This window comes from Sturnira hondurensis, unplaced genomic scaffold, assembly GCF_014824575.4.
Source record: "Sturnira hondurensis isolate 20B ecotype Veracruz unplaced genomic scaffold, ASM1482457v3 Scaffold0013559, whole genome shotgun sequence".
NCBI classification, from domain to species: Eukaryota; Metazoa; Chordata; class Mammalia; order Chiroptera; family Phyllostomidae; genus Sturnira; species Sturnira hondurensis.
In genome coordinates this window covers 958,964-986,110 of record NW_028086190.1, presented here as the reverse complement: position 1 = coordinate 986,110, position 27,147 = coordinate 958,964, and the positions used below count along the sequence as shown (strand labels likewise).

The 27,147-nt window shown below is 38.2% G+C and overlaps 1 protein-coding gene across 2 annotated transcripts in view; it reads right to left on the bottom strand.

Annotated features, from left to right (window-relative positions):
* The window catches only part of MLLT3 (MLLT3 super elongation complex subunit), a 260,062-nt gene that overhangs the window by 11,862 nt on the left and 221,053 nt on the right, over positions 1 to 27,147 (bottom strand). For both annotated transcript variants that reach the window (XM_037061895.1, XM_037061896.1), the window contains exons 6-10: positions 11,676 to 11,751; positions 9,742 to 9,871; positions 7,079 to 7,178; positions 1,201 to 1,272; positions 17 to 88 (exon numbers count right to left, since the gene is read on the bottom strand). In XM_037061895.1, the coding sequence (XP_036917790.1) occupies positions 17 to 88; positions 1,201 to 1,272; positions 7,079 to 7,178; positions 9,742 to 9,871; positions 11,676 to 11,751 (450 nt within the window). The remainder of the gene's footprint in view (positions 1 to 16; positions 89 to 1,200; positions 1,273 to 7,078; positions 7,179 to 9,741; positions 9,872 to 11,675; positions 11,752 to 27,147) is intronic.

Here is a 27,147-nt window from a genome sequence, read left to right as displayed (position 1 = left end):
AAAAAGCGTTTCTCACCTGCTGCAGAATGTGCCTTTCCCTCAAGGTCATTAACCTTCTGTGAAGCTCTACCAGTTCATCTAGGTACGCCTGAAAGAGAAGAGTATCCCCAAAGAACAAGCATGTTAGGAAGCAGTTCAAAAATACGGGACTAAATAAATACAAACATAGAAGCAGCAACGGGAGATCCCTCATACTGGTGCCACAACCAGGCCCTGTGGACTCTGTGCCCAAGGCCTTTGAAGATCAAGTCTGTCTTGGCCAACTGTTACCTTTATCAACCCAGCCTTTTTAAAAGGAGCAATTCTTGCACTTACTTTCTCTCAACAAGATTCAAGTGAGCCTCACTACTCCCAACAGTGCCTCTAGAGAGAAGGGGCTCAATGATAAATTGCAAGGGATCGAAGTCTACTTTAATTTTTTAAAATTCACCTGTCTTAGAATCTTTTTAACTCAGAGAAAAAGTCTAAGTTTGAACATGGAAGTATCCATGCACATTACCATTTATTTCAGGGCAAATTCTTAAAATAAAAATAAAAAAGCCTTCCCTGTTATCAAACATATCTAACATTGCTAGCAAACAGCAAGTGCAAGAACAGAGGACTGTCTTACGAGAAATAGAGATTACTATCCAGATTAGCATGTGGCTTGTTAAGAGCTCCCCTGAAAAGGCAGAGGTGACCTCTCCTTCCATATGCTCAGACCCATCAGCATAGCTGCATGGGTATTCCCACCACTGTTTGCAATGAAGGTGAACGAGATGTCTGTGAAGCATTAGCTAGGCCTGCCCTGACCCTGCAAAGCACATCAGGACACTGCCCACACCAGGAGACTAACCCCCAACTGGTCTTGCCGTCCGATTTCAGGTGAATGATGCCCACTTGGGCAAAGCACAGTGCACTGGGGTCAGATGCCCTGCTCACTTCCATCTGACATTTCTTCACCCTCTAACTCCACCACAAGTCTCTTACCTCCCAATGTAATGTGCCTGAAATTCCTGGGCAATGTAGGCACCAGGGCAAATGATAGCATAAGGCCAACCTTAATCCTCGAGACATAAGGGAGACCTGGAAAATAAACTACTGTCGGGCACTCCTGATGAAGACGATGAAAGGGGGACCAGCTAGGATGAACCAGAGAATCACAAAGGAAAGAAGGACATGTCAGCGCCAGAGCACCAGAGTAAAGGACTGGGAACCTACCTTGTCGCATTCACCATTCTTTATTTGCTTATCTGACTTGCTTTGCTTTATTGGGCTTTTCACTTCAAGAATCTAGGGGTCCAAGAGAAAGAACACTGTCAAATTTGATTTCAAGCACTTCTCAGCTAGCCAGCCACCTAAACAAAGGCACTTATGGATGAAATGTCATATGATAACATCATTTTCTAAATAGGTTTCTCCTCTATACATGTTCTTTCTTCTCTTCCAATCTTTTTCTTGGAAAATAAATTACTTATATCTAAAATGCTGACTCTTCCCTGGCTGGTGTAGCTCAGTGGATTGAGCGCGGGCCTGTGAACCACACGATCGCGGTTCGATTCCCAGTCAGGGCACATGTTCCCAGCAGGGGACTCATGAGAGGCAACCATACGTGGTATTTCTCTCCTTCCCTTCCCCTCTAAAGATAAATAAATAAACACATAAATAAATAAATAAATAATATTTGAAATGCTGACTCAGAGCAACAGAAAAGTTTTTAAAAGTGGACCATATGGAGATGGATCTAAGCTTCCAAGGCTGCTGCTTCTCTGTGGCAAAGCTCTCACACATACGTACAGCTGCTCAGTTATCCTGGACTACAGTTCCCTCAGGCAAGAACTGTCTCTGACTCCTCCTGCTGTTTCAGCTACCAGTGCTCAGTACACTAGAGATGATAAGACAACATTTCAAACGCTCATCTTAGTACCTGACTTTCAGATTCTAAAAATTACTCAAATCTACTAACTTGATGCGGCTCTGGAAATAAAGATGGCCACCAGTGACCCTAGTTGTTCCCGTGTTGGGCTCTTCCAAATCAAGAAATAAAAAGTCAGGACTGTCTTCTGCGTTTCCAGAAATGCTGTCTTTACCCACGACAAAACGCCAGGTGCCTCTCCTTTCATCTGAACTGATTACAGCCTAGGTTATGAGCAGTAGTTCTGCATACTACTCCGAAGCTTCCCCAGGGAACTAGATTTCTAATTAATAAAAACAAAAACCATATTATTACTTAATAAATACAGCTGATTTAATAGAATCTGCAAAATTGAAGATTATGAGAAAAATATTTTTAAATAACCCTTGCTTAAAATGACCGAAAACCACTGACTTTATTGAGTATTTACAAATGTATATAAACATAAAAAGTAAAGTAATTTTTCTTTTTCATTATTATCTTATTATTGAGTTGTTATCATATGAAACTTATATTAAGGTCAAAAATACCAAATAAAGCATATTTAAGTAGTCTCATATTCCTATTGTTCTCCTCTTTATCCATTCTTTGTTCTAACACACACACACACACACACACACATCACAGGCAAGTCACAGTTCTGTTCCAAGGTCTACAATATTCCATATCACAAAGAAGATTATAAAAATGAGTCTACTTTTAAGTTGTAGTGTAATGAGCCCTGATTATGCTCAGAAACCTAGGTTCACGTCCTAACCCTACCATTTAATATTTTGGGGTCTCAGAAAACGAGATGAAGGGAGAGAGATTAACAAGATAATGTCCAGATACTTAGCTGCAGGATTTTATACTACTGAACATTTTACCTTTTGAGGATAGGGCCATGATATTCAAGAAAAGACCAGATCATTCTAGAAGGGTATATGTTTCCTTTGACTTTAGAATGCATGGGTAAGAAGTAAGCTTCTTTCTAAGTCTTTCCTAAGAATTACCTTTATTCATTTTTAACGTTAAGATAAACCAGATGACCACTTTGACCAGGCTAACTTAAAACACAGTACTTCTGGCAATACAAGAAAATTACTTAGTGGCAGAAGGTAATCTTTTTTTTTTTTTTAAACATGGTCCACTGTGAGCGAAACCAAATACTCCACTACATTCAGAATTTCCTTCCCTGTATTGTTGCTGGAAATGAGACCTCAAGGGAAAACTCCACACTCGGAGACCTAGGAGTAAGTAGGTCAGTAGATGGCACTCCTCGCCAACTCAGACACAGGGCTGGGCAAAGAGCAAAGACAATCTGCTGAGATTTCAGACAAGAGGAATAGTGCCTGCCTGCTTGCCTTGTGCATTAGAAAACTGAATTTTCCCATGTCCCACCCAGCCCCCACGCTGCCCCGGCCTCCATCCCCAACTTACTGCACTCAAGGGGTCAAAGTGACTGAGAAATTGTCTATTTGCAATGGAACTTCGCTAACGAAGCTTAGAGAGGTCTACCACCTTCCCTTCAAAGCAAAACACAGGACATTGTGAGGCGCTTAAGTCCCACCCTACACATTCCGTGAGTGCTGCAGCGCAGAAGGCGAACTACATTGAAATCCTAGTTTCTTTCTTCTGAAGCTGCGGTGGCAGAAACAAAAGCTCCTGGTGTCAGTGATCCGCCTCGAGTTACTGAGTGGCTGCCCAGAGAGGGCTCAGTTAATCTTCCTCCTTTGATCTCTCCCAGCTCCAAAATAAACAGCTTTGTCAAAATCTCATTCTGAGAGAGCTGAGCCACGCAGTAGACAATTGTTTTATTTACGATCATTTCTTATCTTTGAGGAAACGACTCCAGAATATAAAAGTACAGCACCTTGTCTTCCACGGGCTTATTTCAAACCAGTTTAACTGGATAGTCTTTAATTTCATTCAGTGTCCCTTTGCAGGCTGATAGGTGATTTACGATTTTCTGAATATTAACTCAGGTCCAGTGGATTACTTCCTTCCTTCAAGGCCCCTCTCTCCTCCAGCCCATCCATACCCTCAACCAAAAAGGATGGGAGGTTTTGATTTTGTTTGAAATTCACATGAGGTTCGAAGTTTAAAAAAAAAATCTCTGAGTAAAACAGCACAGCATTAACTTGGGTTCCTTGCTATGCTCTATGTACTCAAGGAAACAGCCCCAGGCCTGCGGCGATGCATCGACTGCACACGTGGCAGTCTCTGAAAATAGAACGTGATGAGCTGCGCTTCTATCCTGCGATTCTATCCTAATCTGAGAAAACAGATTGAGAACTAAAATTTTGAGATTATTATTTGTCTATACCCCCCTCTTTGTGAGGACTGACAACTCAATTACTCAGCAGATGGATTCTCCAGTGATAGGTCTTTAGGGTTGATGATCACTAGTTGCTCCTAACAATACTCAGGTTAATTACTTCCTTTGTTGACATGCGGCTGTCTCTCCATTCACTTTTTTTTTCAACAGTTAGAAAATATTTGACTCAATTAGCACTTTCCCTCTTCCCTAGTCCCTGGGAGATTTGAGAAAAGGTAAGGAAAACTCAGTGTTGCCTGCCAGTTCACAGAAACTTGAGATATCATTATCAACTTGCAGACAGAACAGCGAAAGGGTATGGAAGAAGGAAACTCAGAGCCTTCCTGTTCCAGTTAAGTCTTCCCAGTATGTTTTCGCCCATTTTATTTGATGCAAAACTTTCAGATATAAGGCTAAAAATACATTCCAGGATAAAATTTATGGACTTGAGATTTTTAAGGATTTTTTTTTTTACTATTTCATTCATCAGCATGAAGAACTAAGGAAGACGAGTAAGGAAACTAGAAAGTTTTTAAGGCCCAAGAACACTGATTTAAAGGCCTAGCATCACACCTGACCCAAAGCAGGTGATTTGAGAGGCTGAGAAAACAATACTAAACCTAAGTATTGGCTTCGTATTAAACTTTTAGTATCAAAATTTAAAACTAAGTTTTAAAAACCTTCTCCTGCTCGCAGTTCCAAGACACAGCTCCAAGGGAAGCACTCCTGTGGTACATGTATTTGCTAACCTCCACCAGCTAAAAGTGAAAGCATATGGGCTTTCTTATTACGCTTATAGGTGCATGGAGAAAGTGACACATAATTGAGTATTCCTGACAGATTGATGATTCACATGTGTGAAGCTACATTTGTTGAATAAACATATGCCAAGGAACCAGTGGTATGCTATTGCACAGGATAAAGTAATTTTTACCCTCCCCAGATAAATGATTGTATTCATTTTTGTCCTTGTTTTGGTAGGCAGGTAAAAAAAAAAAAAAACAGAGGAAGTCTGACAAAGAACTCAGACCTTTCCTGAAGCCAGGCTCAGCTCAAGGCTGCTCATTCAGGCAGGCTGCAGGGACAGCTGTTAGGTTTGCAAGGCAAGAGAGGGGCTTGTAGGAGCTGCACTGACTTAGCAAGCACAGTGTTAAGCCTGACTGGGAAAGGTGCTGAAGGAGCCTTGCAAGGGGCAGGAAAACACAGCCCAATGCCCCTCATTCCTGGCACTGCTGCCGCTGCCTGTGAAACAGCCTAATTCTACTACACCACACACTGGAAGCCAAGTAAGTTTAAACTGCATATAAAATACAGTCAAGGTCCAAATTCTACTCTCTTGCCAGTTCACACTGAAGCACAAATTATTCCAAGTCATCCAGTTGGCCAGCTCAGGGCTCTTCTCTACTGGTAGGTGATGATGATTACGCCCTGAGCCTTCACCTTCCCCTGAAATGCCCCACTTGTGGAGCTGGACAGCCATGCCCGAGGTGAAAGCCGGCTGGGCCCCGGGCATGGCTGGCACTGGAGATGGGGAAGTGGGTGAACTACAGGGAGACAGAGTAAAGACTAAGAATGCACTAACTCCCTGAACAGCCAGTCTGTAACAGACAATGAGGTTGGGCTGGCACTCCTACGCGGGATGCAAAGGAACAGCAGTGGAACTGTCATTGTTGAGGTAGAGATCACTGATACTATTCCTACTTAACAATAAAGACTCTAAGATGTAGTTAAACACTATAAATGAAGAAGCTTAAGTTTTAGGAGATCTTTGCTTACGCTTTACACAAAATTTACGAAGAAAAAGTCTCCAGCTAGAAGAATCACATTTTCCTAGTGAAACAAAGATCACAAATTCAAGGGCAAGTCCATTTAGAATTGTAGGACACCTGTGAAATGGAATAATTTTAGAAAAACCCAGTTCTTTATTTTCAAATTAATGTTATTCACATGGTAACTTGAATTAAGCAATTATTGTAGAGGTCATCGAGAATCAGTCTAAACAAAGAGACAAGAATAAGCTTCAGTAATGAGTAACCACTCAATGCATAATGAGGCCTTTATAGTATTCACGATGTTTGAAAATAGTTTATTTTAGTAATTATTTAAAATATCCCAATCTTAATCATTTAACAAAAGCTCTTCATCATAGTTTTCAAAGGCTTTCGGAGTTCTGCCCAGACCTTATCTAAACAACTACATTCTGATCTGACTATCAAATTCGTAAGTTTTCCTTTAGCTTGACTGTAACAACAATGATAATGACCACTGTTTACTCTGAATTTTATTAACAATTCCCTACATTCCCAAGTGGGGATCCTCTTTTCCTGAATAAGCACACAGAAGCAGAGCACCTATGATAATAAACTTCTGCCGTCAACCGAATGCCAGGTGGGGGTGGGCACTGCCTCGTGCTCTCCACATGTATTATTTATCATCTTCCTAAGAACCAGCAAAGCAGGTATTAACATCCCCATGTATAGATGAGGAAACTGAGGATCAGAAGTTCGAGTTAATTACCGACAAGTAAATGACTGCCTATTAGTAAAAGCAAATAAACAGGCTTTATACTAGCCTAAAAGGTCTCACCTTTTTAATTCATTAAATCACCTAACTTACTGCCAAGGGGAATAAGAGAAATCATGAGTAAGTGGGCAACACTTTTTGGCACCATCCCTTCTTGCATCCATTTAATTAACCCATCATTAAAACACACTTTTCGTGACAACAGGACTCTACTTAACTAACTATATGTTTATTTCTAAGGTTGTATATTGCCATTTATCTGATATACAAAGTTTCAAGTAAAGGAGTACAAAGTTTTGGGTGCTTTGTAAAATGATCACACGTAGTTTTGCACTGCCTTGAACAGTGCCAACCCAGGGACTTACCTGGTTGTTGTTGGTTTTTAATAAGGGTGGCGGGGGTTCGTGATGGAGCGGGGAAGAAGCAGAACTGCTTTCACTATCACTGCCGTCGCTTAGGCTAACTCTGGAAAGACACACAGAGAAGTCATTGGCATCATTACAGACAATTCTAACGACTATGGCAACAGGAGCAGACAGTGAAGTGCCTAAATACTTCAAGCATTAAAACTGGCTTTAATTTATACAACCATTAACACATGTTGACACTTACTTTGTACCTAGAACTGTGTTGTGTTACCTACTATTTCTCATTTAATGATCTCTATCTCACAGGTGAGAAAACTGAGACTAGGAGAGACTAGGTCACTCACCTAGGGTCACAGAAGCAAAAATGGTTCTTCTAGGATTCAAACCCAAGCGATGTAACCCAACGCTGGTGCTCAGCCACTGAATTCAGTGGCCTCATTTAGTCATTTACCTCCCTGCTCCAGTTCCACCCATGTACTATATCATCGAGCATGTCACCCAAGCTTGCAGAAGGTCAAATACATTAGTTTGTAAGTTACTACCTTTATCCCCCTTTCCCCCTGCCCCTTTGGTACAGGTGAAAATTTTACAAATATGACTAAAATACAGGCTTCAAGAGTGGGAGCAACTGCTAAGAAGAATGTGGACAACAGCCCCGCAGGACTGACAGCTCAGGGATGTCTGAGGATGCGATGCGTGAAGCTCCCCACGCTAGATTCACCACCAACCATTTCTACTGTGTAATCAACGCTTCACGGCTGTCCCTAAGTCTGGACACTTATACGATTCATGGGGAACGTATTACAAAAGTTAGAGAAATACTGTGATATCTTTCAATAATTAAAGACAATAAAAATATCGCCCTCTCCCTTATTCCTTTCTTTTCAGAAAAAAATAAAATTTTCTCCTAGCCAACATAGGAGATATTTCTTTATTCTACTCTGCTGAGCATATATCCTCCTTCAGAAATGTCCTTCAGTGCTTGCTCCTTATCTTTGGTTATGTACTAACCTAATACAATATTCTTCTCAGAAAGAAAAACGCTTTAGAAATCCAGATAGTTTTTCTCTTGCTCTGAATAGGCAATCACATTCTAGCTCTATAATATATTCAGATAGACAGGATACAAGATAGAAAATGAAGGCGACACTGGGACATCCTTCCAGCAAAAACGGATGGAACTTGTTTTTCTTAACCAAATTCCATTAATGAAGTGTTCAGTTGAAGCGCTGCTTTAAAATGCTTCTTGACTGAAGTGGAAGGCTGAGTATTTAAACTGATTAAACAGTTGAGACTTCACAAGTGCACTGAAGATCAGCTGCTACACGGGCATTGCTGCGCTGACAGCCCACGTCCGGGGAAAGGAAGGGCACCCCCAGCAATGTGTGCCACATCGCACAGGTCACAGACATGCACTGTCTGACCCACACTCACTCGGGGGCGGGGACAGTAGGCACGTGGGCAACGGCTAATCGGAATACCTAGATCGTCGACATAACCGTAACTTGGGTAGCTGTCCAACAGGCCATTCATTTTTCATCAGCTAAAACTGAGAGCCGGCAGTGGTGAGAATTTTGGTTGCTATGAATACGCTCCCCCCCCCCTCCAAGTTTCTGTCCACTCTAAGGTCTTTTTGCCTTATAAGTTTCCTGCTTGTCAGATTAAAGACTTTAATGTTTTAAGGCCACAGCCATAAGGTTCCTTATTTTCTCCGACTTAAAACAAATAGAGACAGGTGAGTTTGGGAGACAAGGTGGAGGAAAGGGTGTCCAGTGCAGCCATAAGGAGAAACAGAGTGCCGACAGGACACAGACGCTGAGGGGCCTCTTCCGAAAGGACACTCCGAAATTACCAACGAGGAAACACGGCCTGTCCAGTTTCCACACCTGTCAGGTTCAGATCACACCCCTGTTAGGAATTTTAGGGCCTTTTGAATTGGATGGAATAATTGGAAAAGATTGAATGCATTGTATTATAAATGTAATTGGATTTTAAGTTCAAGTAGATTCGTATTTTTTTCTACTCAAAACACATTAAAGTAAGCCTGTTTGTTTTCCTCACGATACAGAAATAAAATCCTCAAGGCAATTTCAAGCTGACTATTAATTATAAGTGACATGAATTACCATCTTATAATGTGGAATTATGCCTCACAGCATTGACGCTACTTAAGGAAACTAATTGTCAGTGCACTTAAAAGGAATTTATTTTCTGGAAAACACACAGGTGATCCTAGCTTTAATTAGGTCACACACATAATTCACTGAAGCCAATTATGTATTTCTAACTACAAACAGCAAACACTTCCTCCAATTCTAAGACTACCTACAGCAGTGGATCCCCACAAACTCTTCAAACGAAAACAGAGTCTATTTCAGCAATCAGGCCCATCACCTTGGCAGACATTTTCAAGAACAAGGACTTCTACTAGCACTTCTTCCTATGAAATTTTTTTAAAACTCTCCTTTCTGATAAAAAGGATAGACATAGTTCTCTGTAGAGGCAAGTGCAAGCGTGCCAAGGTGCCCTGACCTAAAACAAAGGTGACCATTTACTCCCGCTGTTGTGGTGTTTCACACCCTGTCTGTGGTGGCGCTAGCAGGTCTAGTGAAAAGGCGTGATTCTAGCACAGGGAACCCTTGTCCTTCCAGGACACTCACCTGCGACTTCGGCTGCCTCCTCTATTTACAGGTCTCTCCATTTCGGAGTCATTGTCATTATCCTCTGCCTCATCAGATTCTTCCTCATTGTCATCGGAATGCAGATCTTTCATTATGGACCTTAACGGACCTGAGTAATGACAGTGAACCACAGCCAATCAAACACACTACTTCAAACACACTTAGCTGTATTAGACATGGGGGAATGTGCACAACATGTGCGGCACACTGGTTAAAGATAACCATCATCCCATATATTTACACAATTGACAAGACAAACTCGATAATTCCTGGAATGAAACCTCTAATAAAACATTACTGTTTTCATGTTAGATGCCCCTAAATGTTTACTAGAAAAACTGCTTTCTAGGAAATTTTTCTATGCGTTTTTCTTCCCTAAAATAAAAAAAATTACTCCTAAAAAGAAACAGAAAGATCTATTACTAAATTGGATGTTTTGTCAGGTTAATCCATGTATTGAAAAGTTGAGACTAATAAATCACCGTGGTTGTAACTTGTTCTTGGCAATGCAGCCTTTGTGTGGTAGTTTTTGATCTATTAAGGTTTAGCTGTTCCTTTTATTTCAAGGTCAATTTCAGGTCAAGCAAGCATTTCAGTCAAGTTCAGATTATAAAGTATTTCAATTCCAGGGTATAATGTCCTATCTCTGATCTTCATATTGATCTTGGACACAACATCTAGTTATAACAGTTTTATGCAGCCACTTTTTAATTTAACTTTTAAAGAAGTTCCTGGCAAAATACCAGCATATATTTGCATAAATAAGACCATGTAATAAATCAAGTGCCCAGAAAATTCAAGAGAGTATCCAGTATTAGACAGAAGAAAACAATCAAGTCATAACTAATTTTATTCTAGAACAGGACAAAACTGAAAAAAAAAGAGAGAAATCCACAGAAAAACCCATTAGTATGGTTTATTTTTTAGTTTACTATCCTAAATGTAGTAAGCTGAAGAGACTGTAAAAACAACCAAGAAAGTGTGAGAGGCACTTTCATTCTGGAGTGGGCCAGTCCTGAAGTCCTAATGCAGTAGAAACTGTCACTGACTGAATTCTGAAATTAAGTGCTTACTCTGCAGTCTCACATTCTTCAAAGCCCAGATTTCTCTGCTTCTGTCCTGGGCTGATACTTTTGGGAGTCAGTGCAGCAAGAACTGAGAGCCCCAATACCCGGTGCTTTTTATTTTCTTCCTGGAAGTTCAGCCTTAGCCGAAACACACACAACAGTTTAATCCTTTTCAAAACATACACGGCCATAAGGAATTCAGTGTGGTCAATGAAAAAGGTAATGTGAACATAATGCTCAAAAACAAATTATTCTTTGATATTGCTTTACTTTTCATGTTTGAATTTTTAAAAAAGGGCCCTATGATTGAATATTTTTCCACACATGAAAGCGGAAAATGTATTTAATTAGTGTTCTGATTTAAATCTTTTAAATTTTTCTTAAAATTTAAAATTTGAGTTTGCATAGCAAAAAATATATAAATATATATTTTACAGATGACAAATTACTACTTGCCAAAGAAAAAGGCTTATTAATCTATAGAAAAATAAATAAAATGAAAGATATTCAGGAGGGAGAGTAAAAACCTCTTTTTCTATGTCAAAGCCTCTCAAGTCTAGCTTTTGCTATTGTATTTCCTTTGGGAACTCCCTGGAATAGGCTGTGTCTATAATCCTTTTGTAAAATGGGACTCTGATGGCAGCGACTGGAAAAAGGGAGATTTCTAGAGGCTGGCCTCCTACATCAGAACAATACTCAAGTGCATTCCTAGGGGAAATAAATACAACTACATAAAAGCCAAGTTATCATTCAAATAATAAAAAAGTAGAAAATAGGCCATAAATCAACTCATTAAGATGTTTTATGAGAAAAATGTCTCCTAGTTTGCCTGGGAGATGTTGATACCTTGTTGCCTCGTCTGGGATGGTGTGAAGCTGGAGCTGGAGCTGGAGCTGGAGCTGGCAGGACTGGGTTGTTCAGACTTTAAAGAAGAGAAAGGCATCATCAGTATATTTACGGGACACTACACATCTAGAATTAAAAGAAATACTGTTGCTCAAGAATATTTTGCTCTGCAAAAACAGCCTGACACTGTGCACAACACATTGCATTATGTGAGATACACTAACAGTGGAGAGTCAGGGTGTCCTTTTCATTGTGTCTACTGTAGCTTCACTAGATGCGGAAACAAGAATATAAACTCAAGGATAAAAAGATAAACACCTGAGTGTTACATGAAGAAAGAACCTGGCTTTGATTTCACTCCTATGTTTACTACTATCCAGATCTCCTTCTAAAAGATACCTTGATCACCCTTTCTGCAATGTTTGATTGACTCAGCTGGTTAGAACATAGTGGTAATGAGGCCAAGGTCATTAGTTCAATCGCATTATGAGCCAGTTAATTTCACTCTGGTCCAAGGCCGTGACCCAACCCTAACCCCATTCATCCACAGTTCACAAACAGAGGCCAGTGTTCACAAGCCTAGCCAAGGCCCACAAATAAGTTAGGAGGGAATGTTGCCACTCCTTTAAAACAAAACAAAACAAAAAAACCCTTTAATTCCACACAGCCTATTAATGCAAGGAAAGCGCATCACACACACACCCAATTCCCTTACTGTCAGTGAATTCTCCTCATCCTTTAATATCCAGAACAAGGGCCACATCCTCCTTGACCCACACAACTAACCCACAGTTTCCTTCCTTCTCCAACACCACTGAAAATATAGATCATCTCTGTTTATCAGACATGCTACAGTATTATGCTACTTCTCATGTGTGTCATTTCTCTCCAGTGGACTCCCAGCACTGGAAAAATTAGGATTTGGAAATCTGTCCTGTGCGTCTTGTTAGCCCCTCGTATTTAGCATAACGCGCAACATGCAGAAGGTGCTCTGTATCTGTGACTGAAGGCAGCACATTAGGCCCTCTGTTCCACCGTCTGCCAGTTTTTGAGACTTTATAGTAGGTAAAGATGGGACGAGCAAACACATGTTCATAATTATGCAAAGAAATTGATCATACTATCAACCACTTTAAATTTATGTATTTAAGGCCAAATTTATTTTAAAATAACTTAAGGTTCACAAATTTGGTTTTAAGTGTGGGTTATTTCTATCCAATTTCTCATGTGCTCACAGTCTCAACTACCTACTCATGTTATTTAAGAAATATTTGAGGCCCTGGCCAGTGTGGCTCAGTTGGTTGGGCATTATCCCCCAAAGCAAAAGGTCACCAGTTTGATTTCCAGTCAGGGCACTTGTCTGGTCAGTGCACTTGTGAGAGGTGACCAATTAATGTTTCTCTCTCGTATCAATGTTTTTCTCCCTCCCTTCCCCTCGAAAGAAGGAAGGAAGGAAGGAAGGAAGGAAGGAAGGAAGGAAGGAAGGAAGGAAGGAAGGAAGAAAGGAAGGAAGGAAGGAATGGAGAAAGGAGGAAGGAAAGGAAAAATTTGAGGAAGGAAAGATTTGAGACCTTTTCCTGTACAGGATATATCTCATCTTCTCCTTTCTACTTTGCTCAATAGGTGATCAAGTTTATCAGGGCCGCATGGAAGATAAACAAAGCATACAATCAGAAGCCACTAAATGAGGATGAAAATCTCAGTACTGTTTATAGTCCAGTTTCTCACCACTGATTTTTCCCCCTCTATCTTCCTAGCACTGAAGCCCCACCTCCTTTTCTCCAAACGGCACCAACCTCCACAGACTGAGACACAAGGAAGCACTTTTAGGCATTCCAAATGCACACTTCACATCCTCAGGCTGGATGGGAAAACAGGTGTCAGCAATCTACCACTCATTCTGCAGGAAAAGAGCCAGACAGGATCTCTAATGAGCAGCAGGCGGCCCACCAACCCTTCACCACTGTGAGATTTACTTGATATTTGCAGTACAATGTCCTACACATTGCTGTTTGTGGTCCACAAAGAAGAGCTGGTTTACAAGTACAGCCGCCTGTGTGAGGTACTCTTCATTTCTGTTGAGTGGCTCTTCCACTGTGAGGCATAACGGTGAGTTACACAACTGAAAGGGCATTCAGTTAGCATTTATGTGCAATGCCCAGCTGCAAAATATTTCTCCCGTGGTCTGCACAGTACTCCTTTTCCTCTCCAAGTTGCTCTTTTCAGCCATGACAAGTGTCTGCAAACGGTATTATTTTGATAGCTCTGGAAACCATCTGGGAGCAAGAAAGAGGTTTCCTTAGAGTGAGTGGAGAGACCTCTAATTCCCAATCCTGCCTGACCAGTACACACTGCACCGGACTTAAAGGAGCCATTCTGCCAGAGCTGTTTGTTGGGAGTGACATTAATTAGGATAGCAAGAGAGAATGGTGGCCATCTCTCCAACTACTCCACACTAAAGTCGAACCATCTGTTGCAAGCATCATGCCAATGCTGAAACCAAACCTGCAGGCAGACTTCTTTTAGCTTCTTAGCCATCAACAAGGTTAATAATTTCACAGTTGCTAACCATTAGAAAACTGACAGAATAAAAAACATAATACGACAGGAGAAAGAGGCATTTTACTCAACAGTTATCATTAACACTCTGCCTCATCCACAAAGCATTTGAGGTTCAAAATAGAACACACGTTAAACAATGAGACTATTAAAGTAGAAAGCTTAATGCAACAGAAGTGGATAAAGATAAAATGTTGAACGGTGAGTAGCAAATGTCCTGGAAGCTTTTTGCAACCAGGATAAGGACTTGTGAAATTTGGGAGCTGAGGAGACCTTTGATGGAAGAAGTGATTCTCACTTTCATGGGCATTGGCATCACCTTGGAGGACGTGTTACAAAGATGGCTGAGCCCCATCCCCGAGTTTCTGATTTAAAAGAACGAGGTAGGGATGAGGGCCTGAGGTTTTCACAAGTTCCCAGGTGATGCTGATGCTGCTGATCTGCAGGCCAACCAAACTTCAGAGAATGCTGATCAAGGACCCAGACAGTAACAGCCAGGGGTGTCGGAATCTGCCGGAGGGATTCGACACATGAAGAGATTGTGATTCTATAGGTTTGGTGTGGGAGTCCAGGCATGCTTCTATTTTAAAAGCTCAACAAATGATATTAATGGAAATTCCGGGTTGAAGAGCACCGATACTAGGTCAATCACTTTTTTTTTCTAAATGCAAAAAAATGTTTTTGAATGAATCTTAAATTTAAAATGGCATAAGAGGGAAAAGAGCATCATGAGAAAAATTGGAAACGTAAACCGATTTATGCATAGATAGCATTTCTGCATATTTTTCAAAGCGTTTTGCAAAAAAGCACCCTGACAGAACATGGCTGCACTCAATAAAACCATTTACAAAACATGTACAGTTGTGTCACGGTGAATAGATTTCAAACTAACCTAAGAGACAAGGCTGAAATTCAGCTAATGTTAACTGCTCAAAAAGCCATTCTGCTACTAGATGAGGCTGACACAGTCTTCCATTTGACCAGCCCAACAAAACAGAACCCTAGTTCACTTTAACTGAAGTCTGTATTTTATTTTGTAAAAAACCAGATTTACCCTCCCAAAACACAAAATCATGGATGATTATACAAGCTAGGAAAAGTTACTTGCTTTAAAAAGTATTCACATAAACAGGACTAGATTAAGATCTTCATAGGCCTCAAGATTAAGATGATGGTACCCTCTTTTCCTTCCATGTATACGTGCCAACACCTAAGTGCAGGGAATTTCAATGATGTTCTAATTTTCCCCCTTACAAATTTGATACTTGCTTTTGAAACATCAAAATTCTCACCACTAAATAAGTTTTGTATCTTCTTGCTGATGCCATAAAGCACACACTTAGCTGACCTACTGAGTAATCAAACCCTAGACATGAAGTTTCTTTAAATGCTGTGCTCCAGTGACAAAAATATAGGTTTAAGAATCTCCAATTTTATTGCTTGTTAGTAAGTTTTTGGGACGATCGCTTAAGCATCAGTTTCCTCACAGAATGGGAGCACTGAACCTCATGTAGAAGTATTAAATTCACACAATAAAGTACAAACCCTAGCACACTGCTGTTACAATAGCTAATCAACATTTGCTTGCTTCTATTATTTATACTAGATCAAACTCCCCTGTGGCCTAACACAAGGTATATCTTTACTACCAAAACAATGGGCCTACCGAGATTTGCAATGAAATTTTCAATATTAAGTGGCTATGCAAAATCATTTCGTAATGGATTTTCTATGGAGGATTACTTTTGTCCAAGACAAGTAAGAAAAACCACATGTTTACAACTCCTAGAAGTCAAGTGCTTCAAAGGAGAACACCTGTCAAGGTAGGTCACAAGAGAAGGCTTGTAAAATCTGGCACTGGCCTTACATTGGAAGCAGACTTCCTCCTCAGGTTCTCAGAAGACAGAAGTTGTTTCATCTTTTCCAAGAGCAACTATATTTCTGAAGAGAATGTCAACTTGATCTTTTAAAACAATCCAAATGAAAAGGGTAGAGAATAATCTATATCATTCATCAGGGGAAAGAAGAGAATACAGTACAAGTTAATCAACATATTGCTCCATTTATTGTTTCGTAAAACTTATACCTTGTTTAGAAAAGCAATAAATGTGCAACATGGATTATCTTTTCTTTGCATGTTATCCAGGGACTGTGTCAAGGATGTATACTAGTCAAAGAAGGAAACACAAATATAAGACACTTTATTTACTTTTCTGTTCAGTTTTCATGAGCGATTGAAGTAGTAGGTTTTGATCAGTTTAGTCTTTCCTTTGTTAAAAATTATAATTATCTGACACTTTTTTCTTTGCCTAGCCTTAAAAAATCACTTTAGGGATAGCTATTAAACTTACTGTGGCAATCATTTCACAATTTATACATGTATGAAATCACTGTTATAGCCTTAAATTAATGTAAGTCAATAATATCTCAATAAAAATGGAAAAAAGACTTCATTTAGCTTTTCTTCTATAAAATGCTTAGATAATTGACAGCTGGGGAAGGTTGGGGGGTGGAGGGATTGAGAAAAAAGGAAAAAAGACTCATGGACATGGACACCAGTGTGGTTGGTGATGCAGCGGGGGCGGGGGGGAGGCATAGGGGACTAAATGGGGATGGAAAAACTACAATAAAAGTGAAAAAAGATACATTTAATTATAAAGCAAAATGACACATAACACCTATTCTAAACAATTGTGGAAAATGTTCTTCATAGAAATGCACTCTACCTACTGACTCCCATTTATAGGCAACATATTAGGAGAACTATGTCAATGAAAGTTTAAGGTGAAAGTTAAGCAAAGAAATAAGTATTGAAAAGTTATAAAATAAGCTTAGGTTGATTTAATCTGAAAAGATCAATGCAAGACTGACTTGTCAAATGCTAGAAACAAGAGCACTTTTATTTTCATTTGGTTTTACATTAATAATTGCTCCAAAAACACATGCTACAAGTACATGACTTTATATACATACAAAGGTATATGAAAAAGAGGTTGGACAAACATCTGTCAATAACTCTAACCTCTTAATGTGTCTTTGTGCAGCTGTACCGTATTCTTTATTTCATTTGCTCTATGAGAAAGAAAACTGTTATGGACTGAATTGTGTCCTTCCAAAATTCAGATGATGAAGCCCTAACCTCCATGTGATGGTATTTGGAGAATGGGCCTTTGGTAGGTATTTATTATATTTTGCCATGTATAATGTGCATTTTTTCCCACATTTTTGAGGGAAAATAAGGAGGCACATTATACATGGGTAGTACTGATTCCATATCTATATAAATGGTTTTAACTTTTATTTATGCTTATGCATTAGAAGTATAACTCTAGAAAGCAATAACAATACCTATATGCAAAATAATGCCCCGGAATATGATAATCAGTTTTTTCTAAATATAAATAAATAAACAATTGAATTAAAAAATGAAACAATTTTTTCCCTGAAAGGTTGGGCCAAAAACTGGGAGTGCATTACACACAGCAAAACACAGTAGGTTCAGATGAGGTCACGAGGGTGGGGCCTCATGATGGAATTAGTGCCCTTATTTAGAAGAGACACCAGACAGCTGAGCTTGCTCCTTCTCTTGCCAGCTGAACACCAAAAAAACCCCCAAAAGGAAACAAAAAGAATCCTCACAGGTATATCCAATTAACCAGCACCTTGATCTTAAGACTTCCCAGCCTTCTGAAATGTAAGATAAATTCCTGTGGCTCCAGTTGAGTGAGAGGAACACATTTTTTTCTCCCCATGTTATCCATCATGAAACTGAAGCACAGTAAGATTAAGTGACCAGTGGGTAATATTTAAGTGGATTAGAATGAGGTTTTCTAACTTCTAATCCAGCGCTCTTTTTACTACACGTATTAACTTTGAAAAGGTGCACTTAATTTATAGCAGTTCTGAACACACTAACTGTCATAACCTTAGAGTCAGGGGACAAAGTTTTCTGTGTCACTGTGAAAGATGCACTGAACATCCCATCATCCCCTAAGGGACAGCTTGTGATAGGCACCCAAAGCAAACCGGCAGAAAAACAAAATACTTCATCCTTGGGTCTGAATGTGTCTGTATCAATTGCTTTTAACATATGTCCAATTGATATTACAATGATCCTGGCTTCTCACCTCACTAGTTTGATAGTTTTGTTTTAAAAAGAAAGTTTCTCCTCTGCCTTGTCCTAATCCTCTTGACATTCGCACTGATCAAGAGGACTGACAAAGCCATCAGGCAACGCACTGCAATCATTTATTTTATTTTCCTTCAAAGATCTACTCTCTTTTTCCCAATTCCTCTATATAGTTCCCCTAACCCCCAGGAACAAATAGTAGATTTAATGCTTTAAATAACCTAACAACATCTCTTTCTTTGAAAACAAGGTGAAATTGGGGAAAGGACACTGGAATAGGAAATTGAAATCTTTATTGCCAGTCAGTTCCTTAAGTCTGTGACCACAGGGAAGATGCTGCACTTTTCTTTGGCAAACCATCTCCATTTGTAAGCATCATGACAACTTGGATGAACTTGATGTTAAATTAGAATTATATTTAGCCTCTTGAGTCCTTATATAATCAAAAGCTATTTTTATGTCTGTAATTTTCTGGTAACAGAGCAAGATCCTAAGAAGTATTCTGCTATTCTGTTAGCAAAACGTGTCCTTATTTCTGTTATATTTTCAACTTACAGACAAAAATCATCCTGGATGCCAAGAGGCTTTATAATGAGGTGCCTCTGCTTTTACAAATTCATTTGCTTTCTTTGTTATTATTGTTATCTTCCCTATTATTATTAAATGCTGTCATCATTTGTACCTATCACTCTCTGTCTGAGAACACAAAATCCCATTAGGAAACAAAATGGCCTTGGGGAACAAGGGTCTATAAATCTTTCCCTAAGACTTTTTTCCACACTTAGGGATGGCTATAATTTTCTTTTAGCTTCCTCTCTTCTAACAGAAGAGCCGAAGTCTTTTATCTCTCCTAGCCAGTTGTACTTTGAAGGCTGCTATTGACTATTGTGGCCAGAACATGTGATCTTTCAAAATATCCAGTTGTTTAAAAAAAAATCCAGTTGTTGCAAGATGGCGTATGTGTCAGATGTGTTTTTAAAATTACTCCCTTGTTTAGAGCTTTAGGAATGAAAGTCGTTTGGAAACAGACCATTTACGGTTGCACCACCTATAAGCATGTCACTATTCCTGAAGACTGTGTGCATAAACATTGAGTTTCACAACTGGCCACTAATGTGTGTTTTGAGGGTAGCGGGTAGAGAAGGAAAAAAAGTTACAAGTGAAAGTGTTTCAAGCTACAATGCTTCACGAAAGAGAAATTGGAAGGAAAAACGTTTCCTGATGAAACTATCCCATAATTAACTGTTGTTGAAACAGTTCAATGAACATCAAACACTATTGCTCATCAGTTAACAATAGGATCCTGAAACTATTGTCAGAACAACTGTTCAGTTACTCATGAAATAATCCACCTGTGCAGAGTACAAAAGCTTGAAAAAAGTGGAAAACTATTAGTGTATTGTCTCTCTGTATAAGGGCAATATTAAATTGTACAAAGTCCTAAAAAGTACATTTTATATGGTTACATGCACAGTTTTTGGATTATAAAATTTTAAATATTAAAGTAAATTAAATAGAATAAATTCAGGGTATCAAAAAGGTAGCAATTAATTGAAATGAACTAAAACACAGATACAACTGCAGGGATCATTTTGACAAGATATTTGGCTGCATTTCCTTATTACCTTTAGCTCTTTTAAAAAAATGGCTTACTTTAAAATGGTGATAGAGCATTTGATTGACACCAGTAGAATCTTTATAGACTTACACAAATGTCAAGCAGTTTTATTAATTTCATTATTTATTTATTTTTATCCTCACCCAAGGACATTTTCTTCCTTGCTTTTTCGAGAGCGAGGAAGGGAAGGAGAAACACTGATGCAAGAGAGAAGCATTGACTGGTTGCCTCCCATACATGCGGACCAGGATCGAACCTGCAACCTAGGTATGTGCCCTGATGAGGAATCAAGTCGGCAACCTTTCAGCCAGGGAACGACACTCTAACCAACGGAACCACACCAACCAGGGCCAATTTTATTGATTGTAAACTTTCAACAATCTTAAAGCATTTTCCCATTACTGTACACGTGAAGCTTAGATTTACTGTCATAGCAGCACCATCAAAAAACTCATTTTTGTATTTGCCAAGACTTTATTTATTTCCATGGTACTTTGACTTCCAAAACAACCAAAATCCACTGGGAAAAAAAGTGTTGATTTAAAACTGTACCATCATCCCAAGGTCAAAAAACACAAAATTTCTCATTATCAGTCTATACAGTGAAGACTCAATAGCTGCAAGGATTATTTCTTTACAAGCCTTCTGCCTTCCTGATTAAAATACTAGTACATGTTCCACGTAACATACCTGAACCCCTTCTTCTAGATTAGGCCACTCCAAAGTTCCTTGGGTGTTGGCACACACCAGTGATTTTCAACCTTCTGCAGCCCATGGTACAAATAAATTAATTACTGAAATTCTGTGGCACACCAAGATGTGTATTTTTGATGATATGACCCCCAAATAGGTATAATTTTGATGCAGTCACACTGGACATATATTGTTGTGTTGGCTGTTGTCATTTTTTTTTTTACTTGACAATCTAAGGGAAAAGAGGTTAGTGCCCTGAATAAATAGTTGTGTACGGCATATTTTAAAAATTATTGTGACACACCAGTTGAAAATCTCGGTATGCAAACAGATAGATATAAGATAATCCATAGGGGTAAAAGAAAAAATAGAATGTTTATTCATATTTATTTTGTCTTTTCCTTTTAAATTTTCAAGTTTTTATAAGTGCTTTCTTGTTCATAATATGTTAGTAAGACTATTACTCCCATTTGGAAATATGCATGTACTGGGGGTACATGTTTCCTAAGAGAGAGGAGTTTATGACTTTAAAACCAACTCTATAGACAAATATCAGTTTTAATTCTATAATTTACCTGCTTAAACCTTAATTATATCACATAGATTTCAAATTCTGGAGTGATATGGCATAAATATACAAGGCAGTATTATTATCATTTACTCAAAGGCTATCCTGATTTTTGTGTTTTTATAATATTTTATGCTCAAAATTGACTTTGATGTTAAGCTTTTAATTTTTAGGTTAAACAGAAATACTATAATAAAGTTCCTTATTAAATAAGAGATAACATAAATGTATTTAAAAGATTTCTGAAGTGTGTATACATGTTAAAACAAAGAAACAACATAAAATACTTTGTAGGACCTGCCCCTGACCCAGAAACTTGAAATGGTCTTCACTGTGACTCTCTTTGAGACTCCAATTTCATAGTGTTTGCTGAAATTACACAGCATTAAGTGAAACTGAAATTTTTATAAATAGCTTAACATCTAAATACACAATACATTCATTTCTATTTAAAATGTCAAGTACTAACCAAAAATTTTAAGCCCCTTTATTTTAATGAAAACAAGCTGAAACAGCAAAACCACATCACATTTAGAAACTGTTCTCATGTTAAAACATTAGGAGGTACATTTTTTGTTTTGCTCTCAATGTACCCTTTTAAAAATGTGGTATTTATAATCAATGCATTCCCTATTAGTAATATTAGGTTCTTGTCAAGAATCGGAGGAAAGCTACTGCTTGGAGTGCTCTGAAGAAACTACATTTCCATGCACACATCTCATATAAGCCTAACAGTTGCTTTCCTTCATAAATCAATCTATTGTTGTACTTCATAATGAGAAGGCAGATTTACTGCCTTTTACTGCCTTTTCTCACCATCAGAAACATGCCTATTTGGGTAATATAACGTTTCTCTTCTTCAAGGGTGTTTGGGATTAGGGAGGCAGGGGCAAGAACCTTTAACATCTGCTCCCTTCAAGTGAAGGACACTTCCAGTTCTCACAGCCAGGATGCTGAAAAGCAAATACTCGTAAGTTGATAAAATTCTCTAACTTAAAGAAGCACAACACTTTTAATACACTGAAGGTACATCTCTAAAACACACATTTGGGATTGGAAGGTTATACTGTAAAACATATCAACTTTCACTGCTAATATTGTAAATCAAATGCCATAAAATCATCACCACGGTTAGAACAATAGGAGTTTAGAATAAGGACCTTCAACTCCATTATCTTGAATTTTCTCTACCCTGAAAACAAATGTAAAGTCTTAAATGACTGGTTAGACTCTAATTATTTGTTACCTCAATATTGTGCAGTAGTAACAAAATAGTTTATAATATAGATTTGTGTTCTTCTGTTTTTGTTTACTTAATTTTATTTTTCCCTTAGGGAGAAATATTTAAGAAGCATGAACTCTACACTCTAATTTAAAAATAAGAGAAAGACACTTGTCAGCATCTAATGCCTGACCATCTGTCTTTAAAAAAAACACACATACACATTCTCACCCACTCACTCTGGTTAGGCTAAACATTCTTAGCAAGTAAGTAGATCTTGATGGATTTAAACAGAAGTTTCAGAAATCATACTTCTACTTTTGCAAACAGTTATCTTTAAACGAGCCTCATGATTCCTACTAGAATATGCAATCAGGCGTAAGTTAAAACCAAACAGACATCATCCAAAACAAACAAATAAATAAAGTAGGGCAGGTACTGGATTCAAGAAGAACCTCTATTTTTTTAAGAAAACTAAATTGTCTTCTGTCCATGAATATGGACTATTGCCTAGGTGAGCGAACACTTCTTGTTACTTCAGGCTATCTTTTGTCGCTTAAGCAATGCTTTCTGACAGTTTTACAGGCTGTTATCCCAAGGACTTCAGTATTTATGACCTTTATTCACTTGGGCTTTCTGCTCTTATCCACTGGTTACTAATCACTAAATAGATTTTTTTATGGGACTGAAATTAGCAAAAAGGGTGTCCTTCAACAATGGCAGTTTAGGACAACACCGGCTGAAGGTCTCCTTGGCCTCTTCTTGCTCTTCTCAATTTTCTCTTCCTTACAGACAAATTAATGAGGATTCAGATCCATGCTGTTCAACCAAAGCAATGGCAAGTGATTTACAGCATTCTTAGAGGATGGTTTGGGACTGTTTCTGAATCGATCCTCAGAAACTCACTCAATTTTTCAGTATTTCAAGAATGATGTGAAGGCCTAAACTTATTTTTAATCTGCATGGAACAAGAACATTTTCTACTCATAAAATCATTATTCAGGAACAGCTCAAGTCTACAAATCTTGCTCTCTACATACATGTAAATGTTTCAGATATATATGAAAATTTTGGGAACATTTAGTTTATAATATGGCATTTGACTATCTTTCTACATAGCAAAGGTTACTTAGGGACTTTTATTCACTACATTTAGAAGACCATGTGCTAAAACGCAATGAGAAAACACAGACTCTTCTTTCCACTTAATTGCACTTGACTTAAACATCTCCTAAGAGATTGATTTTTATCTCATGAACAATGGGAAATGTATAATAGAGCACGTTCTGTTTATCTTCTGGCTACTAGAAACCTAATGTCTAATTAGTCTGGAAAGTGGTATTTTCTTATAAACTGAAAATCTGAAGCAAAACTAGAAATATTAACATTATTCTTCTCATAATTTCCTGGTGAACTGAGTAAACTGCACAATTCCCTGAGTGTGGGGTGAGCACTGGGGCAGGAGGGAAAGGGAAGGAGGGGGTGGGGGAGCAAGGAGGGGAGACTCGTTCTGAAGGAACACGAAGGCTCCACTTTATTGCTTTAGAGTACAACTGAATAAATGTGACTCTTCCTGGGATAAAAGGGATCTATTGTGATCAGCTTCTGTTTTCTCTAAAATTATGCTAGAAAACATTTAAAAAGAAAATGTGGCACGAAAAAAAGTTTCTTAAGCCTTTAGATAATTCCATGTTGTAAGAAACAATATGGTCTGCCCTATGAAAAAAAACAATTTTAACTTATCAAGATTAGTATTTACATGAAATTACTTTATCTGTATATAACATTTACTATTTGGACATCAAGTGATTACATTTAATTAATTGAGACCTATATGATAAATATTACTCGAATATAGTTCTAGGAAAGTTTATTTCTGCCAGTGAATGTTCATGCTTTAATATTCCAAATATAAAACTACATAACTCTATTTTTCTAGGAAAAAATGGTAGACCTTATTGCCCATGTACAAAATTTGTGTTACTCTGAATGAATGGTATGTTTTTAAAATTTGTTACTACTTATCTTAGTTTATATTTGTCACATATATGAATCTGTATGCCACATTCTGTTTAAACTGGCATATAGTTCAAACTCTAAGATTATCAAAAATATTAAGGAAACCAAACAACAAGTGCTGGTGAGGATGTGGAGGAAGTGGAACATTTTTGCACTGTTGGTGGGAACACAGACTGGTGTGGCCACTGTGGAAAGCAGTATGAAGTTACCTCAAAAAATTAAAAATAGATCTGCCTTTTGACCCAGTGATCCCACTTCTGGGAATATATCTGAAGGAACCCAAAACACTAATGTTCACTGCAGTGTTACTTATAATTGCCAGGATATGGAAGCAGCCCAAGTGCCATACCATCAGTAGATGAGTGGGTAAAACAACTATGGGACATTTACACAATGGAGTACTAATTGACTACAAAAAAGGATGAAAATTTTACCCTTTACCCTTTGTGACAGTATGGATGGACCTGGAGAGAGAACATTATGCTAAGTGAAATAAGCCAGTCAGAGAAAAACAAACACCGTACAATCTCACTCACATGTGGAATCTAATGAACAAACCGAACTAATGAGGAAAATGAGGACAGACTCAGAGATGGAGAGCAAGATGATAACTGGGGGTTGGGGGAGGTTAGGGGGATAAAAAGGATAAAGGTCCCATGGACAAGGACCCGTGGTGATGGCTGGGGGTATAGGGTTATACGGGGACTAAATGGTAATGGAAAAAATACAACAAAGATTAAATCAAAGATAAAATAAATTAAAATAAAATTAGGAAAAAATACTAAGGAAACATTTTAATGTGCAATTAAATGATCACTAATTTTAAATCAAATACTCTAGTGGTTGGATGACAAAAGGTGTTCTGTTATTTTTTAGTAAGTTAAAATTTACACTATTCAGATGTAAACATCTAAAAATATGTGAATGGAGAAATAAAAACATTTTGAACATACGGCTCTTCAAAATATAATAAACTATACAATTATAACAAAGAAGAATAGTATTATTCTTTTCTGAATGAAAAGATTTGTTTTAGGTTAATAAGATATTTAGAAGTCTAATTTTCAGCTTTTCTTAGAAAATAAAAGGTATAACATAATAATTATGAATAGAAGAAAACTTCAGTTTATTAAGTATGTATTTCAAAAATTCCTGGCTAAATAAAAATATGTCTAAATACTCTGAATTCAGAGGAAAGGGGTATCTTTTTTTTTAGCCTTAAATGACTCTAGGGGGAAAATGCACATCAGGGCTTCATTCTACAATGAAGTATTATAAAAGCACACCTCCTCTTCTACAAACATTTTCTCTAACTTTTAAAATAATACACTAAAGCATGTTATATACAAGTTAGTGATTAAAAATTGGTAGCGTTTTCGTGAATTATTCTGTGTCTTTTCCTGAAACTCTGTGTCTTTTACTCCTCAATTCCCACCCCCCAACCTTTCATTACCATGTACGACATCCTAGAAGCTATCTTTCCTATGACATTACTGCTTACAATAAATAAACTTTACATTCATCTGGCCTTTACAAATCAAAAACACAGCAAGCAAAGAAGTCCTCCTCACCTTATTTAAAAGAAAACAGAGTAGCCCTCAGGAAAACAAAAGTGCCCCAAAGTTCACATTTGTCAGCAGGGAGTTGAGAGATGTTAAGAACGCTCCTCTTGAAAAGAAAGAAGTCTCCGTAGGCGCCCACATGTATATTTAGATTAGATTGGCAGTTTAAATGACAGCAAACCCATGGTCATGACTTCCCAATTGCCCACTCATCCAATAGACACACACAGGCTAATCAGAAGCAAACATCCACCCCAAACTGTTTTTAGAAACAAGCTTCTTCCATCTGATACAACTGAGTGTGTGTGTGTGGTAAGCAGACATTCTGCTACAGAGATCAGATGTCAGGCACTTTCTCTCTCCCAGTACTTCCAGATCTTGAATCGCATTGCTTCATTATTCCAGAATATTTCCCTAAAGTAAGGCGGACTTATCAGCCTAAGTCGGTTGAGTAAATTCCCTGCTGTGGCCTACAGATCCCGTGAAGCTCACAGCAAAGGAAAGACCATGGAAGTGTTCCAGGACCAGTCTGCTTCACGGGTATTTTCAACAATAAGACCTTCCCATCCTCTCAGTAATAGCACAATTATCCCATAAATAGGGTAAAGTCACTACAGAGGATCACATTTTCTTGTGCAAATAATGACTGGTAGAGTTAAAAGACATGGACTTTAAGTTCCTATTCATTACTGGGGCTCCAGTGACAATTTCAGTAAACATTTTCCAGTCAACATATATGTATATAATAAAATTCACATACATATTAAGATGTGTTAGTGAGATACAGAAAGCCAAATGTTCTCTGATAGAGGGATAGGTTATAAAAAATGGCAAAAAGATTTTAAAATACAACTATTTTGACATGAATTTTGCACTCAAATCTTAATGTCCAATACTTTGAAAATAATGGCAATAATGGAATAATAAAATGATTTGGGGCTCAGGTTTTGGAAACACCAGGGCTGGTTTGAATCCTGATGCCACCATTTTGTACCTGTGTGACACCAGCCAAGTACCATTCTCTCTCCACCTCTCAAGTGGGAAAATGAAATTAATACCAGTAATAATTCACATCATTACTATGAGAAGGTAGATGAATGAA